The sequence below is a fragment of the Tursiops truncatus genome, chromosome 5 (genome assembly GCF_011762595.2).
Source record: "Tursiops truncatus isolate mTurTru1 chromosome 5, mTurTru1.mat.Y, whole genome shotgun sequence".
Classification (NCBI taxonomy): Eukaryota; Metazoa; Chordata; class Mammalia; order Artiodactyla; family Delphinidae; genus Tursiops; species Tursiops truncatus.
In genome coordinates, this window is record NC_047038.1 from 38,911,919 (window position 1) to 38,926,254 (window position 14,336).

At 43.1% G+C, this 14,336-nt stretch overlaps 1 protein-coding gene across 3 annotated transcripts in view; it reads right to left on the reverse strand.

The window, feature by feature from the left end:
* Positions 1-9,844: 9,844 nt before the first annotated feature.
* HS3ST1 (heparan sulfate-glucosamine 3-sulfotransferase 1) overlaps positions 9,845-14,336 on the reverse strand; it is a 31,198-nt gene continuing 26,706 nt past the window's right edge. For 2 of the 3 annotated variants that reach the window (XM_073805050.1, XM_033856853.2), the window contains exon 2: positions 9,845-11,932. In XM_073805050.1, the coding sequence (XP_073661151.1) occupies positions 10,888-11,823 (936 nt within the window). In that variant the 5' untranslated portion in view covers positions 11,824-11,932 and the 3' untranslated portion in view covers positions 9,845-10,887. The remainder of the gene's footprint in view (positions 11,933-14,336) is intronic. The other variant, XM_004325694.4, reaches the window with a different exon arrangement.

Sequence of the window (14,336 nt, forward strand, 5' to 3'; positions counted from 1 at the left end):
GTAAGAAATATAACAAAACATAAATTTTAACCATCTTAAGTATACAATTCAGGAGCTTTAATTAAATTCAAAATGTACATCAGCCACCACTGTCTATTTCCAAAACTTCGTCATTACCCCATTGGAAATTTTATGTTTATTAAATAACAATTCTTCATTTCCCCCTCTCTCTTCAGCCCCTGATCACCTCTAATTTACTTTCTGTCTCTCTGAATTTGGCCATTCTAGTTATTTCATATAATTGGAATCATACAATATTTGTTCTTCTGTGTCTGGTTTATTTCAGTCAGCATAAAGCTTTCAAGGTTCATCCATGTTGTAGCATTCATCAGGATTCATTTGTTTCCATGGCTGAATAAATTTTCATTGTATGGATAGACCACATTCATTTATCCAGTAATCTGTTTATGGACACTTGAGTTGTTTCTACCATTTGGTGATTGTGAACGAGAGTAAGACTGGACTTTAATAAATAGATGGTCATGGCTAAAATATCCCTTGAAATTTAAAACCCTTTCCAGTTTCCTTTCCAAATTTGCCATACCCCCTGGGTCAGGGGGGAGGGGGGGAACTAAGCAGGACACTGTACATTGGGAGATGGGAGAAACTGGATTTTAAAGGAATGATTTTGGTACAGATGAGAGAAATGACAGTTAATTGAAAAACAGTCATTTTATGTCCTTGGCAAATAGTTAGGAGCCTTCTTTATCAAAACAGGTAAATTTACAAACTATTTAGTGGACTATATTTTCTTTCTAAATTACCTTTAATCTGCATCTGTCATGTATAGAAAAGAAAGGAACAAAGAGGCCATTCAAACTTATCTTCTTCATTATTTGAATATTTCAGGAAAACAAATAGACTTTTATTATTCAGATAATCATCTCAAAAGCTGTGTTTGCTTGTCAATGGCCTGGATTTATGTGAATGTTTATGTTTAGAGGCACAACAAGATCTCACTGATTTTGGATGTGTTGCCCTTGATGTTCATAATGAGCAGTGATACCCTAAGGGCTGTTCTATTCCAAAAGCCAGTTCTTTATCGCAGACCCTTTGGAGGGGTCCACAAAGAGGGTATTAAAAGAACAATGGGGCTTCCCTGGTGGCGCAGTGGTTGAGAGTCCACCTGCCGGTGCAGGGGACACGGGTTCGTGCCCCGGTCCGGGAAGATCCCACATGCCGCGGAGCGGCTGTACCCATGAGCCATGGCCGCTGAGCCTGCACGTCTGGAGCCTGTGCTCCGCAACGGGAGAGGCCACAATAGTGAGAGGCCTGTGTACCACATAAAAAATAAATAAATAAAAAATAATAAAATAAAATAAATTAAAAAAAAACATTCGTTAAAAGAACAATGAATGTGTTGAATGCCTACTATGCACCTGGCTGTGCTCTTGGCCTTTAAGACAAGTAAATAAAAGACTGTGCTCTTGGCCTTTTACTTAAGAATTCCCTAAATAAAATCTTATTCCCATTTAACATATGAGCAAACTGAGCCTCTAAAATAGCTAATCAAATTTGTCTAGCATTACTCACAACTAAAGTCAAGATTTAAAACCTAGTTTTCTTACTGGGAAGCAGGTAAACAGACAGAGTGGAAAAAATTGTAAATCACAGCTGAGGTGGAGTCCTTAATTGTGTGGAAAATGTAAATTGTTACTAAAAATAGAACTTCCAAATTAAAGAAAGTAGAAATGGACTCTGCCATGCATTCTTTTCTGAATGTTATACAGTTTCTAATATGCAGTGTTAAATGTCTCAGCAACTTTCTTTCTTTTTTTTTTTTCAGCAACTTTCTTTTGTGTTTGACAGATTTTCTAAGATGTTCTGTAGGTTTGCCTACATTAGAGGACAAAATTTTCCCTGCTGACCAGAGTCCACAATTTGTTCTAAGTATATCTTTTTCTCATGTGGTTTCATTGGGCTATAATAAAAATACAGTATAAGCAACATGGAACAAATGATTCATGCAAAATCACTTAACACCATCACATGTGATCAAAAGATTGGACTGAAAATAGGCAAATGCTTTAGGTCAAAATTGCTGAAATTACATAGTAGGCCCAAGGACTTATAATAATGATAGCTTACATTTGTATAATGGACTCTAAGGTTCATGAAAGCTCATACCTATATTAATCTCCCTTTTAAATATGACCAAAAATCCATTAAGTAGGTGTTCTGTCCATTTTATTGTCAAGGAACAAACAAGCATGAGAGCCAGTCCCCCCAGTGAACTACACCTCCTGTTATTCAGCTCCTTATGTAGTACTTTCCTACAGAATCTGGGCTGGCCCCATTGGAACAACACAATGTAGCAGTAGTTTCATTATGTAACACTTGCAACTTTTACCTCGTTCTTCTAGAACAATCACTCTCATGGGAAAGTCAGGTACCATATAAAACATTCCACCAATGACCTTAAGTCTATCATGCTATAAGGAAGCCCAAGTTGGCCACCTGGTGTGTGTGTGGGTGGGGGGAGGATGCCCAGCCAGCACCCAGGCATTTTAGTCATTCCAGCTGAGGCATCAAACATGTAATGAAAGAAGCCATCTTGGACCTCCAACACAGTCCAGCCTTCAGGCAACTTCAGTCCTAGCCACCATCTGACTACAACTGGGTGAGCACCCAAAGAAGAACTGGCCACCCACAGAACTGTGAGTGATAATAAATTGTTGCATTAGGCCACTGAGTTTTAGAGTAGTTTCCTACACAGCCACAGGTAACTGTAATACCACGTCTATGTAGCTTTTATTGTTTTTCCCATTGCACTAAAAGCACTGCTAAATGAAAACTTTAATCAGCCACTCTCACCTAGATATCAGCTTCCTGCAAAACACTGTGAGGCACTGGTTTCATAGGAAGTGCAGGCCTTCACCTGGGGAGCAAACTGTCTGGTGGGGAGTTAAACAAGTGATTAGACATCAAACATACAGTGTGGAAGGTATTAGGAAGTAGCTCTGAGTTCTCATATAGATTCAGCATGAACAGTGACTTGACTCCTCCAAACCTCACCTCCTTCTTCCATAAAACAAGAAGATTAGCTTAAATGACTTCTAAGATCCATTTCAACTCTATCAATGGATAGGTATCAGCTGATGTTTACTCTCAGGTTGCTGAGTTATCAAAAAGATGTAATTTATTTTTTAATACACACACACACATTCATGTGTTGGAAAAATCTGAAACTATACAAATCAAAATGTTGACAGTGATTATTTCTGAATAATCTTACTTGAAGAAGCTGATTTTCGTATAATGGACATGTATTCCTTGGGTAGCAAAAAGTCATGCATTTTGTTTGTTTTCAAGAGAGAGTATAGAAAAGTGAGTATAAACTGAGAAGATGGCTAAAAAGTAGATTTAAGTCTTTGTATTAGTTTCCTATTACATAAAAAATTACTACAAACTCAGCAGCTTAAACCAACATACTTCTACTATCTCAGTTTCCATAAAACAGGAGTCCAAGCAGGCCCTCACTGGGCAACAGTCAAGGTCTCAGCCAGAAGTGTTTTCATCTGGAACTTGGGGCCCTCTTCCAAGCTCACAGCTTGCTGGAACACTTTGCAACTGTAGGACTACGGCTTTTGTTTCCTTGCTGGTTGCTGGCTAAGGGACACTTTCAGTATTGCTGGCCACTGCGATCCCTTGCTAGCCCTCTCACATAGCAGGTAACGTCTTTAAAACTAGTAGGAGAATCTCTCTCCCTCCCCAGTCTGCTAAGTTGGAGTCTTAGATAACCTGATAGGTCACATCCCATTATCCTTATTAATTATCCTTAACCATTATCCCATTAATATAACCTAATCAAGAGGGTAAACATCCCATCTTATTTACAAGTCCTGCTCACATTGAAGAGGAGAAGATTACATGGAGTGTGTACACCAGGGGCTAGAAATCTTGGGAAGACATTCTTGAATTCTGCCTACTATGTCTTTTTGCTGATTTTTATCTTAAGTTCCTAATCTCTATTCTTTTCTTCTTTGTGCTCTAGCTCTTTTCATGGGCAGATATGTTGGAGAAAGGGTTCTCTTTTGCACTGAAATGTAGGGTAGCCAGGAGGTTAAGTATGCTAGCCATGAAGACAGACAGCCCAGGGAACAGATCTGACACTGCTATTTACTAGCTATGTGACTTTGGGAAAATTACTTAATATCTCTGTGCTTTGGATTCCCCATCCATAGAATGAAGTTAATAGTAATATCTGTCTCAGAGGTTGACCTAAAGATAAAGTGAGATAATACACACCCAGCTTTCATTAATACTCAGTAATTATCCCATTAGCCTCTATAAGGGATGACACCAGTCATAAGATCTGAATTACTTTTCAATATTAGATGAATTTTTATAGAATTATGATCTCCTATATTTATACATTGGTCACTAACCATGCAATACTCACAGAACCTCTGTGAAGAAGGCATGATTTATCCTGTTTCGCAGAAAGTTACCAGAATTTCAGAGAAGCTAGGGAAATTGCCCAAGGTCACATAGCTATGAAAAATCTCTAAGTTCAGGACTTCAGAACCCAAGGCCAGTGTTTCATCCAGTGTGCCAATACGGAAAAGTGGAACGAGACTTGTTCTCCATGACGCCCTGTGGTAAACTCATTTCTATTGGAGGAAGCTACGGGAATAGAGATTTAGTTACAGGAAGTGTGAATTTTAGTAGCCAATTTGGAGATGTAATGGGTTGCCTTAGAGAATACTGGATTCTCCACTAGTGCTATATTCAGGAAGTGTGGTTGTATAGTACTGCGTAGTGGAGAGAGCTTGGGCATTAGAATGATTCATTTAGTTAATAAATATCTGCAACTCCTATGTCAAGCATTGTTCTATTTGCTGGGGATATGATGGTAAGGAAAAAACAATGAGCTTGGATTGATTATTTCCCTAGGGTTTTCTAAGGATTAAATAAAGCAGTATATTGTGAAGTGCTAGCAGTGCCTGGCCCACAGAAGGTGTTCCCAGGAGGTCAGATCATGAAGCTGGGATATAGTAGAGGGGATTTTCACATCAGATTGACAACTGGGCTAGAATTACAATTCAATCCACAAACAAGTACTTTCTGTCTACCATGTGCCAGGCACTGTGCTAGGTGCCAAGTTGTTGCAACCAAGAGCAGAAAACATTCATGCACAAGCTCGAAATGGAATACTTATCAAACAATAGAGATACGATATCCTGTAACATAAGATAGCGTGATGCCCTTATATTTGTGAGAACCAGAAATCTTTCATGAAGTTAAAGTTTGATGTTGATGCATGAACACTATGTTGATAGTCTGATAAGCCAAAGAAGAGACAACTATTATACTTGGTAACAATTGTGTCTATTATTGTATTTAGCTCTTTTATGTGTCAGAGGATAAGACAGACTCATTCCTTATTGTCTGTTATTTAACTGGAAAAATTATAATAACCCTGTGGGCTGGTCATATTACTCATATGAAATATAGAGAGAATAAGACATGTATGCAAGTTTACTATCTTAGATTGTATGCCCTAGAGGCAAACATGAGATGGGGATTCCTGTATTCTTGGGTAAGTCATTTACTAAGAATGGGATTACAGAAGAAATGGGTAAAAAGGGGCACAGGATAAAGTAGAAGAAACTAAGCAAAAGTGTGGTTTCAGAAGTCTAGCCTCAGCCTGATCCCAGGAGGAGTTCTGGAGCATAAGTTGTACCATAGAGATTGCCCTGCCCAGAGACCAGGAATCTGGGCTGCTTCCCTAAGACACCACTCCACATCCCACATCAATCAAGTGTTACTCACAGGCAACCCCAAGGAGAGTAGAAAAGAAGGGTGGGCATAACTTCCCAGGTACCTCCAGGGAAGGCAGCAGCTGACAACTGAGAGAAATGCTCCAGAACACAGTACAGGGTGAGCTTTTAGTAGCCAACTCTTCTGATGGTGGGGAATGGGGACACTTCCCTGGTAAATGGGCTCTGGATGGTGCACCAACAGCAAAGGTTACAGTCCCGAAGCTGGGAAATGGATGGAGAAACCAAGGCAGTGCGTGCCTGCTGACTGTTTCAAAACCAGTTTTGGTCTACTTCCCAAAGTTCTAAATGCTCTTAACCACTAAGCCACATACCCACAGATTTTACAGTTTTTACTTATCTCATTGAATTCTCCCCCAAACAGAGTTAAGTGCATTTACATTGAGAAAGAAATCGAGCTTCTGAGAATTTGAACCTAAAAACTGGTAGAGGTGGGATTCACATCCAGGTCTCCTGGCTCTACTTGATTTTTCTCTCAGGTCACCTAACTGGGAAACTTGAGGAAAATGGAGTAAAGATATTGATATCAGGGTGAACTGAAGAACCAAGGCCATTTCTTACATCAAATTACTTCAGTCAAGCATCTCAATCAGGGACAGTCTGTAGCTTTGGTCCTCACCCCTTGCTTGCCATTTGGAGAGCTCCATTGTGTTGCTTTGGTCTCTAGCTCAAGCTTAGACTTTCTAAATGAATATCTGCCGGTAAGGAACATGCTTTATCATGTGTCCCTTGTATCAGGTCCCAGCCACTCCTGGCTTGAAGGTGATCTGATATAACTCTCTCTGTGCATCCTGGCATTCTGGATGCCCATCATTCTTCCAGGCTCTGCCTAATAGACAGATGCCTATGCTTTATTTCTTCCTCCCCTGTCCCACAATTGCATAGACTGCAAAGCAGCAGAGCGTGGACACTAGACCCTAAATTCCAGTTGTGGCAATCAATGGCTCTGGCATCGTGGGCAAGCCCTTTAGTGTCTGAGTTTGAGTTTCCTCCTTTGTACAATTAGTACTATGCCATTTCCTGCTTCTCAGAATTGTCACATGGATTAGAAGCAACCTATTTCAAATGCCAAGCACATAGCAGGTATGCAAAAAATGGTAGTTATTTTTATATGATAGATACACCTGCACAGGAGACAGAGACACATGGGTGCCTTCTAAGCAAGCTTCCACCACTTGGAAAGCAGATGTCAAGGCCACAGAGTGAGTTCCCAGTGCTTAACTCACTCCCATGACCAGTAGACAGTCTCTTGCCTGCATCTCTCTACTTCCTTCCTCCTCTTTATCACCACTGTCGTGATTCCTCAAGCTGCCCTTGTTCAGAATGCCCTGCTCTGGTTATGTCCTTTGCCTCCTGTACTCCAGCTCTATGGCAATTTCACCAAGACTTCCTGTGGAAAGAACAGGGTCCTGTGGCCCACAAGGTAAGTGATCTGGTTCACAGCTTGGCCGTGCAGCCTTCGGGAAGATTTCCCATCTCTTGCTACTCCTGAGTAATGAAACATGTCTCTGTCATCTCTCACTTTCTGTGTATGATCCTTAATTCCAACATTCCCCATCGCTGGGGCAACCATCCCCCTACCGTGAGTAGTATTCCTCTATTTATTCTAAAACAATGAGTGCAGGTCCATTTCTTATGCCCAGTTTAGTCCTCTCTATCACAGGGCTAGTTGATTTCTCCCAGGGATGTTCTTGAATTCAATGAGAATGACTGCACTGGTCAGTCTACACACAGTTAATACTACCTGCCTTTCTAGCCTTTCCATCCTTTCCATGTGTGTCTTTTTGTTTGTTTTGTTTTGTTTTTAATTTAAACACAGAACAGCCTTCCTAGCCCTTCCATATTGTTGTTGTCGTTTTTAATTTAAACACAGAACAGTTAATGTCTATTCGTTCTTGCATTAACATTTTCCTACTCCTGAGATCTTAATACCATGCTAAGCACATAGTAGGGGCTCGAAAGAAAAATACAATTTTAATGAATACCTGAACTCTTGGCAGTGATCTCTGATTCCACCTCATTGCTCAGCAGGCACCCTGAGCAATGGCCTCTTCTGCTTCACACCTCCCTTCTGCTGAGTACAGCCTCCCAGGATAGAAAGGGCAAGGCACTCTGCTCAGAGGCACATAATCATTTTTGCTAAAATGGCAAATTTTCAGGCTGTGAGCTGATAACCAAAGTGTTACCAGGGTTTCAGCACTATCCAGTTCCTGGAGGATGGGAGGGGGCTGTCCTGACTCAGAAGCATCAAGTGAAGTGACTATTCCAAATATAATAGCTGAGGCCCTGCTCAACTGCCCTCAGCCACCTCTGGGAGGCTGTCATCCAGAGGCCCCCAGGCTGCCCCTGAGCCTGGATCAGTCCAGGCAGCAACCTCACTCCCTCAGCATCTCTCTCTTTGTTAACAGACTTAGTATTAGGTGTGTTTGGAGAGGGGTCAGGTGCCCATCTGGCTCCCGAGTCATTGCATTTGTCTCTCTGTGCAGGTGGTCTACTGCAGGATCTCCTCTGAATTTGACAGAGCTCAGATGAGATCTAAGTGCTTGGGCTAGGTCTGGAGCGGCAGGCTCCTACTGCTTATCTCTTCCAAATGGCTGGCTCGGGTTGTACCATAAATAGATGAATAGAAATATTCATCTGATCCTTGACCCCTTGCCCATGGTGGACCCCATGAATGCATTTTTAGTCAAGACTCATACCTCCAAACCAACAATTATTGAATTTATACCTTCTGATCATTTTAAACTGGATCATCCCCTACCATCAGCTGTGTGAGCCGCAGCAGCTAGATGTGTCTCCAGTGCTTGGTCTTCCCCTCCTCCAGCCCCACCCACCACCTTTTGTCCCAACAGTGCAGGCTTTACGCACACCATCCTTATCAGGGAACAGACATGCATAAGTATTTTGCAAAGAGCACCCTCTTAGGAGTCAGAAAACACACCCTGGAGTCTCCACTCTGTCAGCCAATTCCTGGGCGAAATTGATAACTCAATTTCACCTTTGTTGGTCTCTCTCTTTTTTTTTTTTTGTGGTACACGGGCCTCTCACTGTTATGGCCTCTCCCGTTGCGGAGCACAGGCTCCGGACATGCAGGCTCAGCGGCCATGGCTCACGGGCCTAGCCGCTCCGTGGCATGTGGGATCTTCCTAGATTGGGGCGCAAACCTGTGTCCCCTGCATCGGCAGGCGGACTCTCAACCACTGCACCACCAGGGAAGCCCACCCTCTCACTTTTTCAGTCTTGAATGAGTGCGATAAAAGTAAGATCCAATGATGTGCTACAGAGAGAAACACTGCAAATGGCAAAGTACCATGTCAACAGGAAACCTGCTATATTTCTGCCACACCCTCTGGGGAGTTGTTTAATGACAACCTTAATAAAGGAGGAGAGATGACATTCTCTGCTGTCTGTGCAAGGCCCAGGCTGGGGCATGGGCCATGCTAAGGTCAAGCCAGGGTGCAGCTGCAAAGCACAACCAAGGTGACTCATTTCCCTGATAGCACTGCTGAGAGAACTTCAGGCTCATTCTTGCCCTCTTCCTCTGGCTCAGGCTCACCTCTTGGGGTGGAAGACATTTGGCACCAGGGAAGGAATATGTCAGGAAGAACTGTCTCTGAGCCTGGGCCTTTCCATTTGAATTTAGAAAAAATTGTGTAGGAAAAAAAAAAAAAAAAAAAAACAACCCAAAAACCCTGTGCTTTGGCTTTAAGTGGACTCTGAGCTCTGGCTTATAGCCAGTGTGAACTTGCGCGAGTTCCTTATCTTCTTCATGCCTATTTCTTCCTCTTTGAACTTGCTGTAATAATTCCTTCTTCCTGGGGTTGCTTGGGGGGAATTTCAATGAGTTCCTATATATAATGTCTATTTCATTCATAATAAGAAAAAAAATCCAATTTATTTAATTCTGTAAAAGGCTGACTGAATGAAGAACGCATGAGAAAACTGAGGCACAGAAGGGCTTATTCTATCACTTCTAACAACCCAGTTGTCCGGGGCAGAAGTGAAACTGAAATTGGGCCTCTGGCCTATCAAGGCAGGTGCAAGGGATTCTTTACCTTTCACCATTTGCTTTGCACTTTTCTCTTTTCAATTGCAACCCTTGGGAGTTTAAATTTCCTTCCACCTTCAGGACTCCAGAGTTGATTTTTAAACATACATACACCTATGTCTCAAAGTATATGGAGTATAATATTTATATTTAAGGAAATAGATTAATAGACTCCCAACTCAAGGAAACAGTTACCACTTTAGTCAGCTTTTTACAAATGGGGACATGCATAGGTTTTGCAATTCCTCTTTTCTATTCTAAGTGGCTTTCCAGAGACCCACTGCCACCTGGGGCAAAGTACACAGCCCCAAGATCATTCTGAAGACCAATGGTTTAATTCCCTTTATTGTAGTTTCACATATTGCTGCAGTCAGAAGTAAGTGCAAGCACTCTCGGAGGCAAGCCTCTTGCTGGTTAGTAACTACTTCTCCAGCTTAATTTCTTTGTCCACTTGGAGTTTACATGGGGTTAAAATCCACATTCAGGTACTTGCTTTAGTTGCGAATGGGTGAGACTATCACCTCCAAAAATAATAGGGGATCTCAATGAAGAGAAATCTCACCATGCAAGTAAAAAAATAAATCTGATGACCACAGCGAGCCATTAAAATTTTTAAAAGGTAATGAAGAAGGGAGAGAATGGGAGAGGAGTATAACAGCTATGAAAAACATTTTTTTTTTAAGTAAGTAATAAAGGAATATGTGCAGTGAGTGAACACAGACAGCTATCTTGAGTTGGGGGCAAGTTAATTACATTCAAAAAAGACAGCGTGTCCAGAATTTTTTTTTTTTTTGCAGTGAAATATTTTAGTTCCTTCATATAGAGACATATTACACATGTTAACAACCATGAAAAACAATACAAAATGCCCTCAATTTAACAAGTAGAAAAATATAACTAGTATATATGGCAATTGTGAATCTAATACTGTACAGAAGTAATTTATGGATTTTACAAATAAATTATAGCTTAAATGCCCTTTTAAAATTCTCTTTCCCCCCTAGATGTACACTAGAACTTACAATAGGAAAGGTTCCGAGCCTAGCTTATCGCAAATCAGTGCCAGTCAAATGTTCTGCCGACAAGCTCGAAGAATTTCTTATTTGGCTCGTGAAAATATTCATGCAGTTTATTGAGGAGCTTGGGGTCGACTTGCGGGTGCGCCCGGCCTTTGGACTCGTGTAAGCAGCGGTCCCGGCCGCTGTCCCGCAGGCAGTAAAAGCCCTTGGTTTTGTTAAAGTAGAAGTTCGAGGCATTGATCTGCGGCGAAAGCCTCAGGAACCTCTCGACCTTTTGTATCTCGGGGAAGGGGTCCCTGATGAGGCGGTCGCCGTCCACGATGTGGATGCGGCGCAGCGAGAAGAAGCGAAGCCAGTTCTGCATGTGCACGTGATACAGGCTGCGGTTGAGAGCCTTGTAGTCCACGTTGAGCCGGCCATCACGCACCAGGAACTCCTCGATGGACGGGTAGGGCTTGTGCTTCTGCATGTGGTTGTAGAACACTTGGGTGTAGTCGGACAGCACGCGCTCTGACGGGTCCCGCAGGATGAGCAGCAGCCGGATGGACGGGTTCATGCTGTGGACCCGCTCAGGCACTTTGGGCGACGTGAAGTACGCGGGGGTCTTTTCCACTGTGAGCTGGTGCGGGGAGGAGAAGGGCATCTGGCTGAGGTACCAGCCCAGGCCTTGGCTGTAATGCTCCTCCCAATCGAAGAAGTGCACCTCGTTCTCTGCGGCCGCCACGTCGGGATGCAGGCTGAGCATCTCCAGTAGCGCGCGTGTGCCGCCCTTGCGCACACCGATGATAATGGTCTGCGGCAGCTGCTGGGCGGAGCCGTTGGGGGCCGCGCCTTCCCGGATCTCGTCCTGCAAGGTCGCCGCTTTCCTCACAAGCTCCGGCTGGCCCAGCTCGGCCCCGGGCACAGCGGGGCGGGAAGGCACTAGCTGGAGCTGGACCACCAGCATCACCGCGCCCAGGAGCAGCGCGGCCATGCTGGACACCACGGTGGCTTCACTGGGCGGGGCGCCGCTGGGTCATGAAGCGCTGCCGCGAGGGATGCCTCCAGATCAGTGACACATGGGTGTCGCAGGCTTCCGATTACTAGGAAACAAAGGGGAGAAGTATTAACCCCACATAAATACTGGGCTTAATCAAGCTGACAACTCTGTCGTCTTGGGCACGACATTCACCTCCTGGGGCTTTCTTGGTTCCTTTATCCTATGAAGCAGGGGCGGCGAATGGTTTCTGTACAGGCAAGAGAGTAAATGTTTTAGGCTTTTGGGGACATATAGTCTCTATGGCAACTCCAACTATGCTATTTTGCTCTAAAGCACCCATAGATGATACACAGAGAAATGGGTGTGGTTGTGTCCCAATAAAACTTTATTTATGGACACTGACATTTGAATTTCATATAATTTTCATGGGTCATTAAATATTCTTCTTTTAATTTTTTTCAAACATTTGTATTTTTACTGCTCTGTTGGCACTAAAACCAGGCCAAGCTTTGGCCTGCAGTCATAGTTTGCCAACATCTGCTATAAAGGAAAAGGTTGGGAAGGACTTTTGGACCTTGGCAAACATCAGAGAATATCTACCAGCTGCCAGCCCCAGGCAGAGGGGCAAGCGATATGGAAGCAGGCATTGTTTCCAACCCACTAGGGGCTCCTGATCTAACAGGGCAGGTGAACCTGTTTGAAAGATTGAATGATTAACTACAATTCTTTACTCTTCCCTGAATCCAATTCTTGCTATAGCCTCCTTGTAGGGGGAGTGTACTTCCTAGCAATTTGATTTTTTTTTTTATTTGCCACGAGAAGAACATGCCCTGGCCAGCCAGCTGCTGGTGCCAGGAGGAAGACGAGAGACACCTGCAGTAGAGCTGCCCCATCAGCCCCCTGTGTGCAGCCCAGCCAACTCCCTCAGGAGTGAGAATGCATGCTTGTGGTTTTAAGCCAGTGAGTTTTGGGGTGGTTTGCATTACAGCACCAATTTGGCAAAGGTTAATTGATACAACCGGACTGTAAGCATCAGTGCGATATATGTTACGATTATAATTTAGGGAGAGTACTGTGAGGGCCTATGTTCATTCATTTTGCCTGAAATGATTAGAGATGTCTTCCAAGTAAAGCAAATGTTTGAAGTGGGCCTAGAGGGATAAACAGGCGAGGTTATTGGAAAGAGCAAAAAACCTTCATGCATGCAAACGTTTACTATTTATAAAGAACAGGTCTTGCAGTCTGCTCAGTGGATTGTCATTTTAACACTACAGTGTAAGGTAGAAACGCAGGACAGTTATAGAAACACAAGGACACAAAAATTTAGTCCACTTCAAAATTCACGGTCCAAATTTAAAATTCGAAATTCAGGGCTCTTCCTGTGAACTGCCTGCTTTATACCTTTTTCTCTTTAACTGAGACTTATCACATTTGGGCGTTAAAGTCCCTCAGGAACACGGGCACTGCTGAGCTACATGGCATGGAGTTCCCAAAGACATAAGAGCTATGGTTGTCGTTTTTAGGAGGCTGATAAGCAGCAATCCGTGTTCGACCCTCTCCCGGAAAGAGCAGATCGGACACTCTCTCTCTTTTTTTTTTTAAAGTTTATTTATATTTATTTATTTATTTTTGGCTGCGTTGGGTCTTCATTGCTGTGTGCGGGCTTTCTCTAGTTGCGGCGAGCGGGGGCTCCTCTTCGTTGTGGTGTGCGGGCTTCTCAATGCAGTGGCTTTTCTTTTCGTGGAACATGGGTTCTAGGTGTGCGGGCTTCAGTAGTTGTGGCTCGCGGGCTCTAGAGCGCAGGTTCAGTAGTTGTGGTGCACGGGGCATAGTTGCTCTGAGAAATGTGGGATCTTCCCAGACCAGGGCTCGAACCTGTGTCCTCTGCATTGGCAGGCGGATTCTTAACCACTGCACCACCAGGGAAGTCCTGGAAACTCTCTTTTAAGTAATCTCTGTCTAAACACAGCTCAGGAAGAGTTGCACAGAGGCCCAGTTTGGGGACTATGGGATTTACAGAGCCAGAAAAATGTTTTCTATCAAGAGGGCCCATCATCTTCTTTATGCCAGGTTTAAAATTCACTTTATTAGCTTAAAACTTGTCTAGAATGTGTAAACAAACAACAACAGGCAGGACTTCCGTGTCTATGATCAGATCAATTGATCTACCTCCCTCAGATATTAACTGTAATAGCCACTTTGTAAAATGTATATTAAAGATCAAGCAATTAAAAAGCTGAAACCTTTAGAAAATCACAGAACACTAGAAAAGGGACTTGCCAAATCACCTGACATACATATTTAGGAAAAAGAAAAGAGAAAAATTCAAGGAGGGATGGCCAAACAAGATGGGGCTCAAGGCTGGTCTTACTGATTGGATGAGCCCAATTTAATGGGCCATTTGCTTCAGTCAAATGAACGTTTTAGTATGTTTCAGTGAAATTCTATTTCCTTCTCAACTGCCCATGTGGGTTGACCAAAGGGACCAGTTGTGCTTGCTTTTTACA